Here is a 15,252-nt window from a genome sequence, read left to right on the forward strand (position 1 = left end):
TTCAGAAACAAATAGATACCATACCAATGCAAGGTGTTAATAATAGGCTGGTATATGGGTGTCATGGTCAGGTTCATGTGTCAACTTGGCCAAGTGGTGGCTGGGCAAGTGCTGGCCTGTCTGTTGCAATGAGGACATTTCATAGAATTAAATCATGACCATGTCAGCTGCATCCACAGCTGATTCCATTTGTAATCAGCCAAAGGGGCATGTCTTCTGCAATGAGTGATGCTTAATCTATTCACTGAAAACCTTGTAAGGAGGATTCAGAAGGGGCAGGCTCTCTTCCTGTTTCAGCTGGTGAGCCTCTCCTGTGGAGTTCATCCAGACCCTCCATCAGAATCGTCGGCTTCACAGCCTACTCTGCGGATTTTGAACTCTGTGTTGCCGTGGTCATGTGAGACATTTTTATAAATTTTATATTTGCGAGTGTTCCCTGTTGATTCTGTTTCTCTAGAGAACCCCAACTAATACAACGGGTATCCTGTATTTTATGCATCACTTTCTGTAAATCCACAACTTCTCTAATAAAAAATTTAGAAAGAAAAAATGAGAAATCCCTTTAAAATAAAAATTTTAAGAAGCCAACATTTAAAATTACACAGAACTTTGTGCCCCATTGCTGATTGGTTTCTTCTGGAAGCAAGTCTATAGCAATGTGCTTTGTGTTTTCTACAATAGTGATTTTCTCTGACTGCCCCAGCCCTCGGTCCAGACTTCTAGAGCAGTCAGCCCCTCTGCACTGTGCATCGCTGTTCATGGACTTTCTCCCTGTCCCATCCCCCACTCCCACATTTGCCTGTGATCTCCTTGATGACAGGGCCACATCTTCTCAGTTTTTGGATCTCCTGTGCCTGCTTGAGGGTGTGACTCAAAGCAAACCTTAATAGATGTGTGTTGAATGAAGTTGGAATATAAGTTCCTGCTCTTGTGAAGCTGACAGTTGGAGACTCTTGCATGAAACTGGTCTACCATGTACCAAAGATGCATCCCATTCTAGGTTTGATCAGAAAGAACTGGTTTCCCAGAACTTGGCCAATTGAGGGATCTTTGTTTCCTGGTCATTTCCTCTCCTTGCAGTTAGAGTTTCAGAACCTCCCTCTGGTGATCTAATTTTCCTCTCTAGTAAACATCCAGTTCCTAATTACTTTTAACTGATTTCTGCTTGAGAAGTGTTTATATATTTTGGCTCCTTACCTAGTGTCTCACTATAGGAATGAAGAAAGATCTCCTCTCTTTCCTCTACCTTTGAAGAACTCTTGGAAGATGTTTCTTGGACGTTGGGGCTAGGGAGACCCATCACAAGGTCACAGGGATGTTTGCAGCTTAGTAGCTGCAGATTAAGATATAAAAAGAAAAATAGACATCTGTTCATAACTGTCATATAACCAAAGCCGATCCAACAATCAAATCAGTCATGTGACTTATATTGGGCTTCAGTGTGAGGTGTCTGCAGGGATTTGGAGGGGTAGAGCCAACATCTTACTTGGACCATAAAGTACTGGGAGATGAGAGGCAGTCTTATCACCCACGGGTGATTTTAAGCAGCTCCATCTTTCACAGAAATGGACAACAACCAAAACGAGAAATAGCCATTGACTCACATCACTGCTCATGACTCCACCTGTGAGCTGATGTCCAGAGTGAGCAAGAGGGTCTCACCTGGCTGCTCGTGGTGTTATCACCTGGTTGCCCTGCACAGGTAAAGAGAAACACTATTCATCAAGCAGGGCCCCCCATGCTTACCAAATGACCCAGCCGCCCCACTTTTTGCTGTTTACCCTAGAGAAATGAAGACTTATGTTCAGACAGAAACCTCTCTGTGCACATTTACAGCTGTTCTATTCGTAATTGAACCAAACCGGAAACAACGCCGATGTCCCTCAGAGGTAGAGTGGCTAAAACAGGGGCCTCAGGTGCGAGCCAGCCTTCAGCCATGCTCAGCCAAGGAGGCAGCAGGCTATGGCCTATTGCCATCAAACCTGCTGCATAAGTTAGCTATCATTGTATGATGAGGCATCCCAAAATTTAGAGGCTGAGAGTAGCAGCCTTAGTTTAGTTTGCTCAGGAATCTGCCCTTTTGGCAGAGATTGCCCTTGGTGCAAACAGCTTGTCTCTGCTGCCCACTCACATGGCTGGCAGGTTGGTGCTGTCTGTGGGTTCTTCTCCATACAGCCTTCCTCAGGGGCCGCTTGGGCTTTCTCTTGCGTGGGTGACTGCAAGCATCCCAGGAGGCAGGAAGTGGATGCTCCCGTTTCTTAAGGCCTGTGCCCAGAAACTGGCGAGGTATCATTCTGCCATATTCTGTGACCTAGACCCCTACCTCTCCATGCAGGAGTATAAAGAATTTGGGGGCCACATTTAAAAACCATCACTCTCGCCTTCTACCTTTTGTCCTAATAGGGACCTTGACCTCTGAGGGAGATGTGCCGCTGCTGAGACTTCCTGAATGTCTGTTTGAGGGCAGGTGGCTTCCACTGCAGTTGCCACCTGCCTGCATCTGGAAGGCTCTTCCCTCCACTCTTTCCCTGCCTCCCACCCCTCGCTCCCCTTATAGCCCATCCCTGCCCCTTGCCTCCAGCCCTTTATGGGATTCTAATATGAGCCAGTTTGGGCATCGTGCACGGTAACCAGTCAAGTTCACAAAACTCTACATTAATGTAAGAGCATTGATATATTTTATTATTCCTTTTTTTTTTTTTTGTAAGCTAGGGTTTTTTTTCTGAGAAAAGCAGGGACCGTAATAGATATTTTTGAAATGATGTAAAAGTCTTTCCTATTTTGACAGGGAGAAGGGCCGATGGAAGTCTGTAGTGAGCGGTTGTAAGCAACACAGAGGTGCCAGCCGAGGCCAGGCAACATAGAGAAAGGGGAACAAATGTACCCTGAGGTTTTGGTGGCCAGCACCTGCTTCCTGTGTCTCCCTTCTCAGAGAGAGCTGTGCTTTAAACGCATTTGCTTAACAAGGGGATTCCAAAGCAACGAATCTCTAAAGTTTAATTTTCCAAAGATTTATTGATATTATGGTTTTGCTACTTGCTGGTCCTGTTTGTCTTTTCTATGTGTGGTCATATAGATGATTTTCCCAGAGCCCCTTTGTGTACCATGAAATCAAGCAGAGTGCCCTTTCAGGCAAACTCTAGCAGAGACCTTGAGTTCGAGACAGTCTGATTAGAACCTTAACTTCAAAGTTGTGAATTGAGGGAGATTACCTGGCACCTATTTCCCTCTCCCTCTTTACTAAATATTTCATACCCCTATTATTAGCATCTCTTCCTTTCTGCCGCCAGGGTCCCTGTCCTTTATAGAAGAAATTAAATCTTACTAAAGTGTTAGTGGCTGCCCACAGTCTAATTTATTGCCCTTGCTGTGGGGTTACTTGTGGTTTAAAAGGAGGGAAATCCCTTGGGGAGGGAAATTCTGATTTCAAAAGAATTTCAGTAATAAGGTAGCAAAAATGGAAGATTTTTGAGGAAGAGGTTTCTTTTTTGAGGTCCTCAAATAGTTTGTCCCCCACATTGAGTCACGTTTGCCTGAGTATTTGGCAGGGCAAGGCATGGCTGCCTTCCCGTGATTGCCAACTTGTCTCCCTGTTAGTGTTGGACCCAGTAAAATCCCAGGTAGGGCACAGAATGGAGAACATATCTCCAGCTTGAAACAGTTCTTTCTCCTTTTCAGAACTTTCTAGTGGGCACAAAAATTGCTTTTTTTGAAAAGCTGATATCAAATGAACATGCCTACTATTAATGTAGTGTTCAGTTTTTGTTCACAAGAATTGATACCTGGGTGTGTAGATGATTTTGTATTTTGCCTTCTTTTCTAACCTAACACTATTGTTCTAGATGTTTATGTACATTGCCAGGGCCATAGATCTATTTATGCTTTTGAACTTTTTAATATAATGTGTATTTTAGTTTCCTAGGCCACTTATAGCAAATGAAATGAAACGGGTTAGCTTAAACAGTGGAAATTTATTAGCATACAGTTTGAGGCTGTGAAAATGTCCAAATCAAGACATCATCAAGGCGATGCTTTCTTCCTGAAGACTGGCTGCAGGTGATCCTTGGCTCCTCTGCCACATGGCAAGGCGTATGGCAGCATCTGCTGGTCCTTCTCTTCTCTCCCAGCTTTCGTTGCATTTGCTTCTTGCTTCCATGGCTTTCTACTTCTCTCTCTGAATTCATCCCATTTATAAAGGACTCCAGTAATAGGATTAAAACCCATCCTGAATGAGGTGGGTCACACCCTAATTGAAGTAACCGCATCAAAAGACCCTACTCACAATGGGTCCGATCACAACCACGGGAATGGATTAAATTTAAGAACATACTTTTTTGGGGGTACATACAGCTTCAAACTACCATGACGTGCATATGGGGGACTATATAAGTTATAGCTTAGTGGCTCAGTTAATTTCCATGAACTGAACACACCTGGGTAACCCACACCCAGATCACAAAATAACTTGGCCGGTACCCCAGAACCCCCTGACTCCCACGCAGTCGGTTTCCTCAGGGGTGACCAGTACAGTGGCTTCTAGGGCTATAAACCAGTTTGCCTGTTTCGGAATTTATATAGATGGAGTAATAAAATAGGTACTCTATTGTTTCTCCCATTGTTTTGCTTCCCATTTTGTTGTATGTAAATGTAGCTTCTGGGTTGTCATAGCTTTATACTCTTTCATTATGCAAATACACCACACTCTTACCTACTTGTTCTATTGTAAGGCATCTCGGTAATTCCACTTTGCACATTCTTTACCTGTCTTTTGGTGTCCACATGTGTGCATTTCCACTGATATATCCTTAGGGGTGGAGTTGCTCGGTCTTGGGTTGGCATCCATTCAGCTTCTCTACACATCACCAGTTTTCCAAAGTGGTTATACCAATTTACACTCCCACCATGAGTATAGGGGAATTCCACATGCTTCACATCCTCACAAACAGTTGCTATATCATTTAAAAAACATTTTTTTAGCTATTCTGATAAACATGCATTGTACTGCATTGTAGCCTTCTTTGCATTTCCCTGATGAGGTTGTGCTTCCTTTCATGTGTGTCTTGGCCATTTGTATATCCTCTTTTGGAAGTGCTTCTATACGCATTTTGCCTTTTTGTTCTTGATGGTCTCTTTTCCTTTGGTTGATAGTGGGTCTGAATTCTTTGCTTAGTGATGGCAGTGGTGTGCCAGAGCTGGCTTCCGCCAGCTCGTGACAGCTGATTGTGCATATCTCTTTCCAGCTCTGCCTTCAGAGACATCATGATGGTTGCTTAGAATCTGCCTCGGTGGGAGAGTTTACTCCATGGAAATCAGCAAACACTGCAAATCAGGGTTCTCTCCCTTCTCAGACAGCTGGTTTACCAGCGCACAGCTAGATTAATGTATTGCAAATAGCTTTGTCCCATCTGTGTATTACCTCTTTCTCTCCTTTAAGAAGTTGTATTTTGAGGAACAAAACAAAAAATTAATCTTAATACAGTTCCTTCTATCAAAGTTTTCCTTTGTGGCTAGAACTTTTTGTGTCCTGTTTATGAAACCTTTGCCCAAGCCTCCATGTTTATTTATATGGCTAGCAAATCATTATCAGTTTTGAAACATTCTACATGCTTAGCATTTTCCCTACTGATGCAGGACCACCCTGCGTGTTTCCAGGTTGTTTCCGCTCAAGAGAGTAAGGAGGGGCTGAACCCAGCCCTGGCTCCACTCCAGAAGCCAGGCTGGGGCAGGGCCGCGTCCCCCGGGTCTCCACCCTGGCTCTCACGGGGACACCGTGCTGACTAGCCATGGCCCAGACACCCTCACCCCACGCTGCCTTTTCGTCCTGTCAAATAAAACTGCCTGCTCTTTCCCTTCTTATCCGTTCCTGCCTCTGTGCCTTTGCTACTGCTCTACTCTCCTTCCCTCTCTGCATACTCTCATTTCAAATGCGTCCATCAAAGCCTCTTTCAACTGCTCCCTGTAGGCCCCTTGCCAGTTTTCCGTCTTGTGTTATAGTCTGAATGTCTTGTCTCCCCACTGGGTTGAACTCCTCAGGGGAGGTGAGTGGTACCCAGGCACGAATGGGTGATTGCTGGGCCTTGGGGATGTTTTTTATTCTGTCCTGGTGGCAGCAGTGCTTATCTTACCAGGGTCACCTGTTCCCAGCGCCGAGGGGCCTCCCTGTTCACTGCTTTCCCACTTTGCCCCAGGGGATGCCAGGCTACCTGCTTTTTAGCAGTTAAATATATAGCATCTGTCCATATCGGCTGTTTTATCTGCAGAACTACAGAGTATTTTGCAAGTAATCAGTTCATGCAGATTACACATAAATCATGCCTGCTCTGGCCCTCTGGACACTAATGTTCCCTTATTAAGGCATAAGTGAGCTTCCTGTTCTCATCCATTCCCCTAGACTTTTTTATTTTTTTTTTTTAATTACTGAAAAGTATAGCCTGGTTGTTGCTATATCACCCGCTTCCCCTCCAGCCCCCCACTGCGTTTTCGAGGTTCAGTTTGTTTTTCGGGAGCTTGCCAAATTGCCTTAGGAATTTGGCCGCCTCGTGAATGGGTTGAGCAGAGGGAAATTCTTATCTCCAAAAGGAAGCGGTCACCATGTTTCTGTTTGTGGTATTCTTCGCCAGTTAATATTTCTGTGAAATATGTTCTAATGGTAGCGCCAGCACCCCAGAGAGGAGGGAAATATTGGTCTTGCTCAATGCACAAAAGGAAAATATCTCCCGCTGAAGTCTGGGGAGTGGATGAAAAGGCATTTTGTGAATGTCATTCTGCCTAAATAAACAGAGACCCTTCATTGTTTCCATCCGCTGATGGCCCGGGAGCTCGGTGCACCTAGCATGCGTATTATTTTAACATTTCTCCTCCTTTTTTATCCCCCCAACTGTAGCTACAGATCTTTAGTCTAACGCACGTTGATTTCTGTTCCAGATTCTCGGCCCCTGCTATTAGTGTTCAGCCAGTTTTCATTTTGGTCTAAAATGGCTCTCTGAGAGTGGGGAAGCATACCATTATTTCCTGCGGTTTGGTCTCGAAAAAAGTAAGAGGGGGTACTTTCTGACAAGGCCCCATAAAAGCACCACCATCTGCTTGTAGAGTTGTTTTATGAATATAAAGTCCTGTCTAAACAATTACTGTTGAAGGTGGAAAGGACTTTGGAGTTTGGAGAGTGTAACAATAACTTATTATTCTCTCTTAGCAACCACGATTAAGGTGACATATCTCTTGTTTTTTTTTTTTTTTGATGGGCTGACACCATAATGTACCGTATTGCTTTTTAGATCCCATTTTTTTAATCACGTGTACAGGTTACAGTGGAACTGAGGTGCCTGAGGCATTATTTCCCTCATATGGGGGAGAGAGATATAAGGCAAGTGTGCTTTTGGTGCCATTTAAAAATCACAGGATGGCTGGTACTGGTGGGAGAAGCCAGCCTGGGGAACAAGCCTCCCCTCTCTGGTTTGGTGTCATATATTCAGTTGTACTCCAGATTTCATCAAGGCTGGGGATCTTTATGTGTTCCCCAGGAAAAGCATGGGGTCTTTTTGTCTATGATGTTTATAAATAAAATCCATTATTCTCCCTTCCCTGGCAGCTGCTGAAATGGGCTGCGGATTGAACAAGTTTGAGAAGCATGATGAAAAGCGGCCTGGGAATATCTATTCCACTCTGAAGAGGCCTCAGGTAGAAACCAAGATCGACGTGGCCTATGAGTACCGCTTCCTGGAGTTCACCACCCTGAGTGCCGGTGAGTCCCCACAGGGGCTTCTGCAGAGCATGGGGGGGGGGGCGCTTGCACGGGGCCTCACTGCAGCCCCCTCATGGGCAGACCGTTCAGCTGGGGTTCCCCTGCTCAGAGGCCGACAGGGACGTAACTGGGGAGGTGGCCAGGGTGGGGGAGGAACTGTGAGGAGCTGGGGAGGACACGCCTCTCTCTAGAGGAGCTGGCTGACGGGAATCCAGAACTTTCAAGTGAAACTTCTCACTTTTTACAAGATGGTAGCTAATGAAAAGTAGAACGGATGACAACCGTGGGTGGGTTGAATTGGGCCCATGGGCCACCCAGTTGGGAGGTTCTGGGTGATAGCAAGCTACCTGGCCACGGGAAGCTTGCCTTTTCTCTCCATACTGACCTGCCCCATCTAGCCAGATTCACCTGGCACCATTGTACAGTGCTCCTCCACCTGCACAGGCCCTGCCTTACCTGAACCCGAAGGTGTCTGGGCATCTGCTGCTGTATTCCAAGGTAGCTCTGGGGCGACTGGCCAGCGAAAGTCAGCGTTATCCTCCCAGAGCATCTGCTGTGTGCCTGCTGTGTGCAAGGCGCTGGGCTTGAGTGATGGGGAAAATGTGAAGTGTGTCCTGGTTTTCTGGAGTGTCTTGCCTAGGGACGGAGAGGGAGAGACACATGCATATGAAAAAAAGAAAACAAATTTAGGTCATAATTGTAAGTTGGAAAACATGTAAGTGTTTTAGAAGAGGAAGAGCGCACTCTTCCTTTGGTGAGGGTGGGGCACTCCCAGGAAGTGGATAGCAAAAATTCAACACCACCTGACATCTTTACACACTTTCTCCCTGGGCTTATGGGTATATTTTATGCTTCTGTTGACAGAAAAGAGAATTAGTGGGAAAAGCCCTCAAACTCCTGCATTTGAGTCATGACTCTGCTTGCAGAGAGACTGGGCAAATCACTGTACCTCTTAGACCATCAGTATCTTCATCTATAAAATGAGCCCACAAATATCCACCTCATAGGGCAGCTGTGAAGATCAGAGGCGGGAACGAGTGTGAAATTTGTGGCACAATGTCTGGCATGTACTAGGGGTTGCTCTCTTCGGCTACTCTTCCTGCTGCTACAGCCTCTGTGCTGTGTCTCCAGCTTCCTCATCAGCCCTAGGACAGATGGGCAGCTGGGCATCCCTGCAGGGACTTCCTGGGGACTCCTTCTATGGTGGTTTGAAGCTGTACGTTCCCCAGAAAAACAAGTTCTTAAATCTAGTCAGTTCCTGTGGGTATCAATCCATTGTAAGTAGGACCTTGAGATGAGGTTACGTCAGCCTCGTGAAGGAGGGGTCTTAATCCTGTTCCTGGATTCCTTCATGAGAAAATGAAATTCAGGCAGACAGAAAGCCGTGAAAGCAAGAGGCTAGAAACAATGACGCGTAGTAGAGAAGGGCCCTTGCCACGTGGCAGCCAGCCCTCGGGAAGGAAGATCACCTTCGTGATGCCTTGATTGGACGTTTTCTCAGCTTCAAACTGTAAACTAACAAGCTCCCATTGTTTAAGCCAGTCCATTTCATGCTGTCTGCTTTCAGCAGCCTAGGAAACTAAGATACCTTCCAAGCCACCCAGCCTGAACCCAGCATCTTCCTTATCAAGTCGATTCCTTCTGATGCCCTTGATGGATGGCGCTGCCATTTCTTAAACAGCCAGACCTACACTTTAGTCGTCTGTGATCATTTCTGCCCCTCACCCAGCTTCCATCCTGCCACCTAGGCCTACTTCTGAAGATGCTTCTAGCATAGCTGCTGTAAAGTGAACAAGTCCAAATGCAAAATTATTTGAAGCATTTGGTCATCCATTTAATTGTTAATGCATATATGAACACCTGCGGCATGCTGGGCATTGTAGCATGATGAAGGAAAATGTAAAAGCCAAGTATTGATTGTTGGGATGATGAGATTATGAGGGGATTATTTTTCTTTTTGATGTTTTTTGCATTGTGGTTACAGGTCTTTTATTATTAAAAAAAAGTAATTTTGTTCATAAAACTTCCATGAATATGCCCCCTTCCTTTTCTTTGCACAGCTTCTGCACTCCTCATTGAAATTATTTCAGTTACCTCCTTACTTCTTATTGCTTCCTTGTGCTCTGGTCATAGCATCCATGCTGCTTTCCATCGTGCTTTCTTTGAGGAAATTTTCTTTTGTTTTCTGATTATAAAATCTATACCTGTTATAGGAAATTTGGTCAATACTGGGAAAAGTCTCACCTGGTCTCCGTGCTGCTGCCCTTGTCCCCCTGCAGATGACGTCACTTCTGCTCTTCTGTGGCTCCCTCTTCCCTCTTCCTGCATTCTCCCACATCGCGCTGTGTCTGGTGTATCAGCCTTGTTGTTCCTGTGACCCCCAGGTCCCCTTGGGGTGTGCAGGGCCTGTTCCCCAGCCTGGACGTCCTCCCCCATATACTCCTGGCTCACCCTCTTCACTCCTTCTCTGTGTAGCCTTCTCCACCCACCATATTTAACATTTCTGCCTGCCCCCCCCAACTTCCATCCCTTTCCCTGTTTGAATTTCTTTATACCCCTTCTTAACCATCCAATGTGCTAAATATTTAGCTTATTGTTATTAATTTGCTTGTTTGCTGTGTGTCTTCTTTCATTAGAAGGTGGAATACCTCTCCATAAGGGCAGGGACTTAGTCTATTTTACTTTCTGCTGAACCCAGCATTCTTAGAATAATGCCCAGCACATAGTGGATAATCAATAAAGGTGTGTTGAATGAATACTCAACGTGTATTTTTTGCATCCTGCTTTTTCCCCCACTTAACATTATTCGTGAGGCATTATATAGTCTCTGAAAATATGATTTCATCACTCAGCATGCAATAATTTTAGGGTTGCCCATTTTAGGACATTAAAGTTATTTTGTGCTTTGGGCTGTTATAAATAATGCCATGAATGAGCAATACTGTACATAAATCTTTCTGCATGTTTTTGAGAATTTCCTCAGGAGTTGGCAGGTTGAAGGATACAGATGTCAGCACTCCTGATACATTGCCAGATGGCCCTCTTGTAGGGCCTTTTTGTGAAAGACGTAAATTTGGTCACGTTCACCCCTTAGGCCTGCTCCCTTGGATGAATGAAGCTGAGGTTCGAACAGGTGCTCAGGGCTTCGCCTGGCTCAACTTTGCCCTTGGTGGACTCTCCCGTCGTCCAGTATAGACCTGTGTGCCACTGTCACCCCTACTGCCCGCTCCTCACCCAGGATCTCTCTCCCAGCTTTCCTGCTTTAGCTCAGGCCAGTCCTCCAGTGCACAGGGCCTCCTGTACCACTGCTGTTTGCCCGAGTCCTATGGCCTCTTCAGGACCCAACTGAATTATTCTTTCTTGACATCCGTCCCATCAGAAATACTCTCTTCTTCATGCCCATTGGTTTATCGATACTCTTCTATGATACTTTTATTATATGATATGCTAAAAATATTTGTGTTTCCCTGGGGGTCAAAACCAAGCCTTGTTCATCTTTCTATTTCCCAGCTGAAAAGAATGTGCTTTAACAGTCGGGTTCTAGTAAACCTACAAAGTAACTATTTGCTATAATGTGCCAGCTCGTTTCCTATGCCATCTCCCAAGGGTTTTTCCCTGGAGGTTCTAGTGGGATCATCCCTTATTACTCTAGAAAGGGGCTTGCATTTGTTGATGCCTGTTTTGTGCCAAATCCTGTGTTGGGGCATTATATTCCTGATACATTTTTTCTTAATTTTTGCAAATTTATGGAAGAATAATTGACATATACAAAAGTGAAGTACAATCGAGGTATATTTAAAATGTCCAAGCCCAAGAACCCATCACCATAATGAAGGTGAAGAACATTTCCAGCACTCTGCTTTGCTCATCTCCTCTTCCCTTACCCTCCTCCCACCCCTGTCCCCACATAACCACTCATCCATTTTTATTTTCTAGTATTTTATATAAACGGAACCATAGAGTATGCACTCTTCTTATGTCTGGTTTCCTTCACTTAGCATCGTTATTTTCAGATCCATTTAGGTTGTTGGGTGTGTTAATATTTTATTTTTTTAACTGCTGGGTAGTATTCCATTGCACCACGTTTTATTGATATATTTACTTGTTGAGGGATATTGGGTCATTTCCAGTTTTCAGCTATTATAAATTTAGTTGCTATGAACATTCATCTTTGTGTGGCTCCTTATCTCATTTCATCCTTGCAGTAACCCAGCAAGGTATATGAGTACACTCATTTCTTTTTGCAGATGAGGAAGCAGATGCCCAAAGAGGTTAAGTAACTTGTCCGAGATGCAGTGGTATGAGGTGACAAGGTGAATGCAGTCTAGATCTCTCAGGCCTTAAAAACTACAGGGTATTAGACAAATAACACCAAATAATGTACGCTTGTTAGAAAACTAGTGTTATCATGTGGAAGGGCATATAAATATTTCTCACCCATAAGCTTTGGGCCACAGTCAAATTAAAAATGGCATTTGATATGTTTATTTTTCATGAGAAGATGCTGTTTTGACTCTTACGCAAATTACTAGAAAGGGAAGGTGAGTTGGCCTGCTTCCACGTGCTGGCTTAGGTGAGACCACCGGGACTTTAGAATAATCAAGATCAGAGTTAACCACTTTGTTTGTCCTGTGCTTAAAGCTCAGTGCTGTTGTGGATGATACTGGAAAATGCAACCCCATTTTGTAGGCTTGGCAGAGGCAAAAAGCAGCAGGGATCTCACATAAAGCATGTAAGCTGCCAAAAATCTCAATTCTCTGTGATTTTATTGGGTCTTAAATTTTCAGTTAATTCTGGTCATTAGGGATGAACCTGCCCTTTGATGGGTTTCATCACAGGCGGAGGCCCATAAAGCATCACAGTTTCTGCAAAATGGTGCCTTACTATCCCTTTTATGCATGCTTTTTGCCAGCTTTTCTGTGCCAGGCCACTCTAACGCCACTTGAAAGCTACCTGTGTGAGCTCCATGAGACGCGCCTGGGTTTTATCCATGTTTGGTGCTGGGCACAGTGGCACAGTGAGCTATCTGTATAATGAGGTCAGGGCCCGGGGTTTGATCCTTATTTGAACTGCCTGGTCCTGCACCATCTAACAGAGGAGCCTCCAGCTGCATGGCTGTTTAAACTCAAATTGAAATTAAAGTTAAATAAAATTCAAATTTCGGTTCCTCCATCACACTCGCCACATTCCAAGTCCCCTAGTGCCCATGTACATGGCTACTGTGTTGAACAGGACATTTCCATTGTCACAGAAAGCTTCATCGGACAGTGCTAGGGTAGTCTGTTTACAGGGTAGAAAGACTCAGTTCCAGGTCAGAATCTGCATCTCTAACTCAGAATAACGGACCATCATATTCCATGAATGTTTGCCATTGGGTTTGCTAGGGACCGTGCAATAATGATTCACTGATTCTGCAGATATTTACTGGATGTTAACCTTGGGCCAGATGTTGAACCCCTGGGTTCACTAGGGACTGTGCGATAATGATTCTTTGATTCCACAAATATTTGCTGGATGTTGACCTTGGGCCAGATGTTGTCACCCCATATATGTGTGTGAATCAGTTGTCAGGTGTCCCCAGTCTAATCTCCTAGTCTAGAACGTTCAAAATCTCTTGCAGGCCATTGTGGTTGATGCTAGAAGGGTGGTGATGGAGGGATGCGGTGGTAGCACCCAGTCTTGATGTGGGGTGGGGGGGATGTCAAGGAGGACTCAAGATTGCAGGTTGACGAGGAGTTAGCCAGGCAGAGGATGGGTAGGAATCTTTCCAGACAGGAGGAGCAACTTGGGGGAAGGGCCAGAACCAAGAGACCACGTTGCTTATATGGGGAGTTGGAGGTGGTGTGTGGTGGTGTGAGCGTGACTGTTGGGAGGCGTAAGTGAGGGTCAGATGCTGTCCTGGGCAGCGGACTCTGGGCCCTCTTAGAAGAGCACTGGAGGTTTTAAGGGTGGGTGGGAGGTGTCATGGTCAAGTTTGCATTCTGGAAATACCTCTGTGGGCTTCGAATGAAGAAAGGGTAGAAGGGCAAAACTGGGAGAGGGAAAACCATTCAAAAACCATTTGAGCGAAGGTGGCTTGAGCTAGGTAGGGACGGTGGGGGCAAGAGAAGTGGTTGGGGTTGAGCGATTAGGGGGTGATACCCAGGGACGCCCTGTGGGTGAGGGAGAGGCAAGAGACGGGGCTCAGGGTTCTGGTCTGGCACCTGGATGGGTGACAGGTGGGCACCATGCAGCTGTTTTCTGCTTCAAATCACACTCTGATTCTGCTTCAAAGCATTCTCAAATAACACCCACATTTGATCACCCACGTAACCCCAAGGACTGTAAGGGAGTCTTAATTTTTTTTTTTCAGATGAGGAAATTGCTTTGACAGGCCTCGTGAGTAGTTACCTGTGACCACAATACAACATTTTAACTCCTGACGCGGAGCTTTTCTACCACATGTGAAAGGGACCTCAGGGCCAACTCTCTGGTCAACTGAATTTGTTCACGTCTCTCAGCAGTATTCGTTCACATCGCTTTATTGAGGTTTCATTTATACACAAAAAATACACCCATTTTAAGTGTACGGTGTGATGAGTTTTGATACATGTAAACATCTGTGTAACAAGCATATTCAAGATACAGAGCTTTTCCTCCACCCCAGAAAGTTCCCTCATGCCTTCCCTAATCCCTAGACCCAGACAATTGCTTGTTCTGCTTTTGTCACTGTAAATTGGATTTGCTTCTTTTAGAATATCATATAAATGGAATCATGCAGTGTGTAGTCTTTTGTGTCTGGCTTCTTTAACTCAGTGTAATGCTTTTGTGATTCATCCATGCTATTGTATGTTTCAAATGCTTGTTACTTTTTATTGTTGAGTAATATTCCATTGTTTGGCTGCACCATAGTTTGTTTATTCATCCTCCTGGTGAACACTTGGACTGTTTCCATTTTGGAAAAAAAAAAGAAGCTATTATGAGTATTTGTGAACCAGTCTTGGGTGGACATGTGTTTTCAATTCTAGCAGGTAAATTCGTAGGCGTGAAGTTATTGGATAGTATGCTAAATGTATGTTTACCTTTATAACAAACCGCCCAACCATTTTCCAAAGGGATTGCGCATTTTCGAAATTGTGCATTTGATTGTGCATTTTACATTTTCAACAACAGTGTATGAGAGTAGCTATATTTTTTACATATAATATTTGCAGCTAGTATTTATTCAGCACTGAGCATTATATTACTCTTTGTTAAACCTCACAACAATCCTATGAGGTGGATGGAGTTACCTCCAGAATAAATTGAGATAGTGGGTATACAGAACTTGATAAAAATAACTTGTCTTAGGCCACCAAGCTGTTCTGGATATTTGCATCACCGTTCCGTTGTCTTGTTGAGTAGCAAAGCCTTCACTTTCAGTTCTCTTGGTTCCTACACGCTTTGATAAGTTTAAATTAAGTTGAAGGGATCAACCTGAAAAAGTTGGAACGTGACTTATGTTATGTTGCATGTCTTCTTCAAGCTCATTC

The 15,252-nt window shown here is 44.6% G+C and overlaps 1 protein-coding gene across 2 annotated transcripts in view; it reads left to right on the forward strand.

The window, feature by feature from the left end:
- The window catches only part of RFTN1 (raftlin, lipid raft linker 1), a 255,311-nt gene that overhangs the window by 11,688 nt on the left and 228,371 nt on the right, over positions 1–15,252 (forward strand). For both annotated transcript variants that reach the window (XM_077130048.1, XM_077130049.1), the window contains exon 2: positions 7,589–7,741. In XM_077130048.1, the coding sequence (XP_076986163.1) occupies positions 7,597–7,741 (145 nt within the window). In that variant the 5' untranslated portion in view covers positions 7,589–7,596. The remainder of the gene's footprint in view (positions 1–7,588; positions 7,742–15,252) is intronic.

This window comes from Tamandua tetradactyla, chromosome 15 (genome assembly GCF_023851605.1).
Source record: "Tamandua tetradactyla isolate mTamTet1 chromosome 15, mTamTet1.pri, whole genome shotgun sequence".
Taxonomy (NCBI): domain Eukaryota; kingdom Metazoa; phylum Chordata; class Mammalia; order Pilosa; family Myrmecophagidae; genus Tamandua; species Tamandua tetradactyla.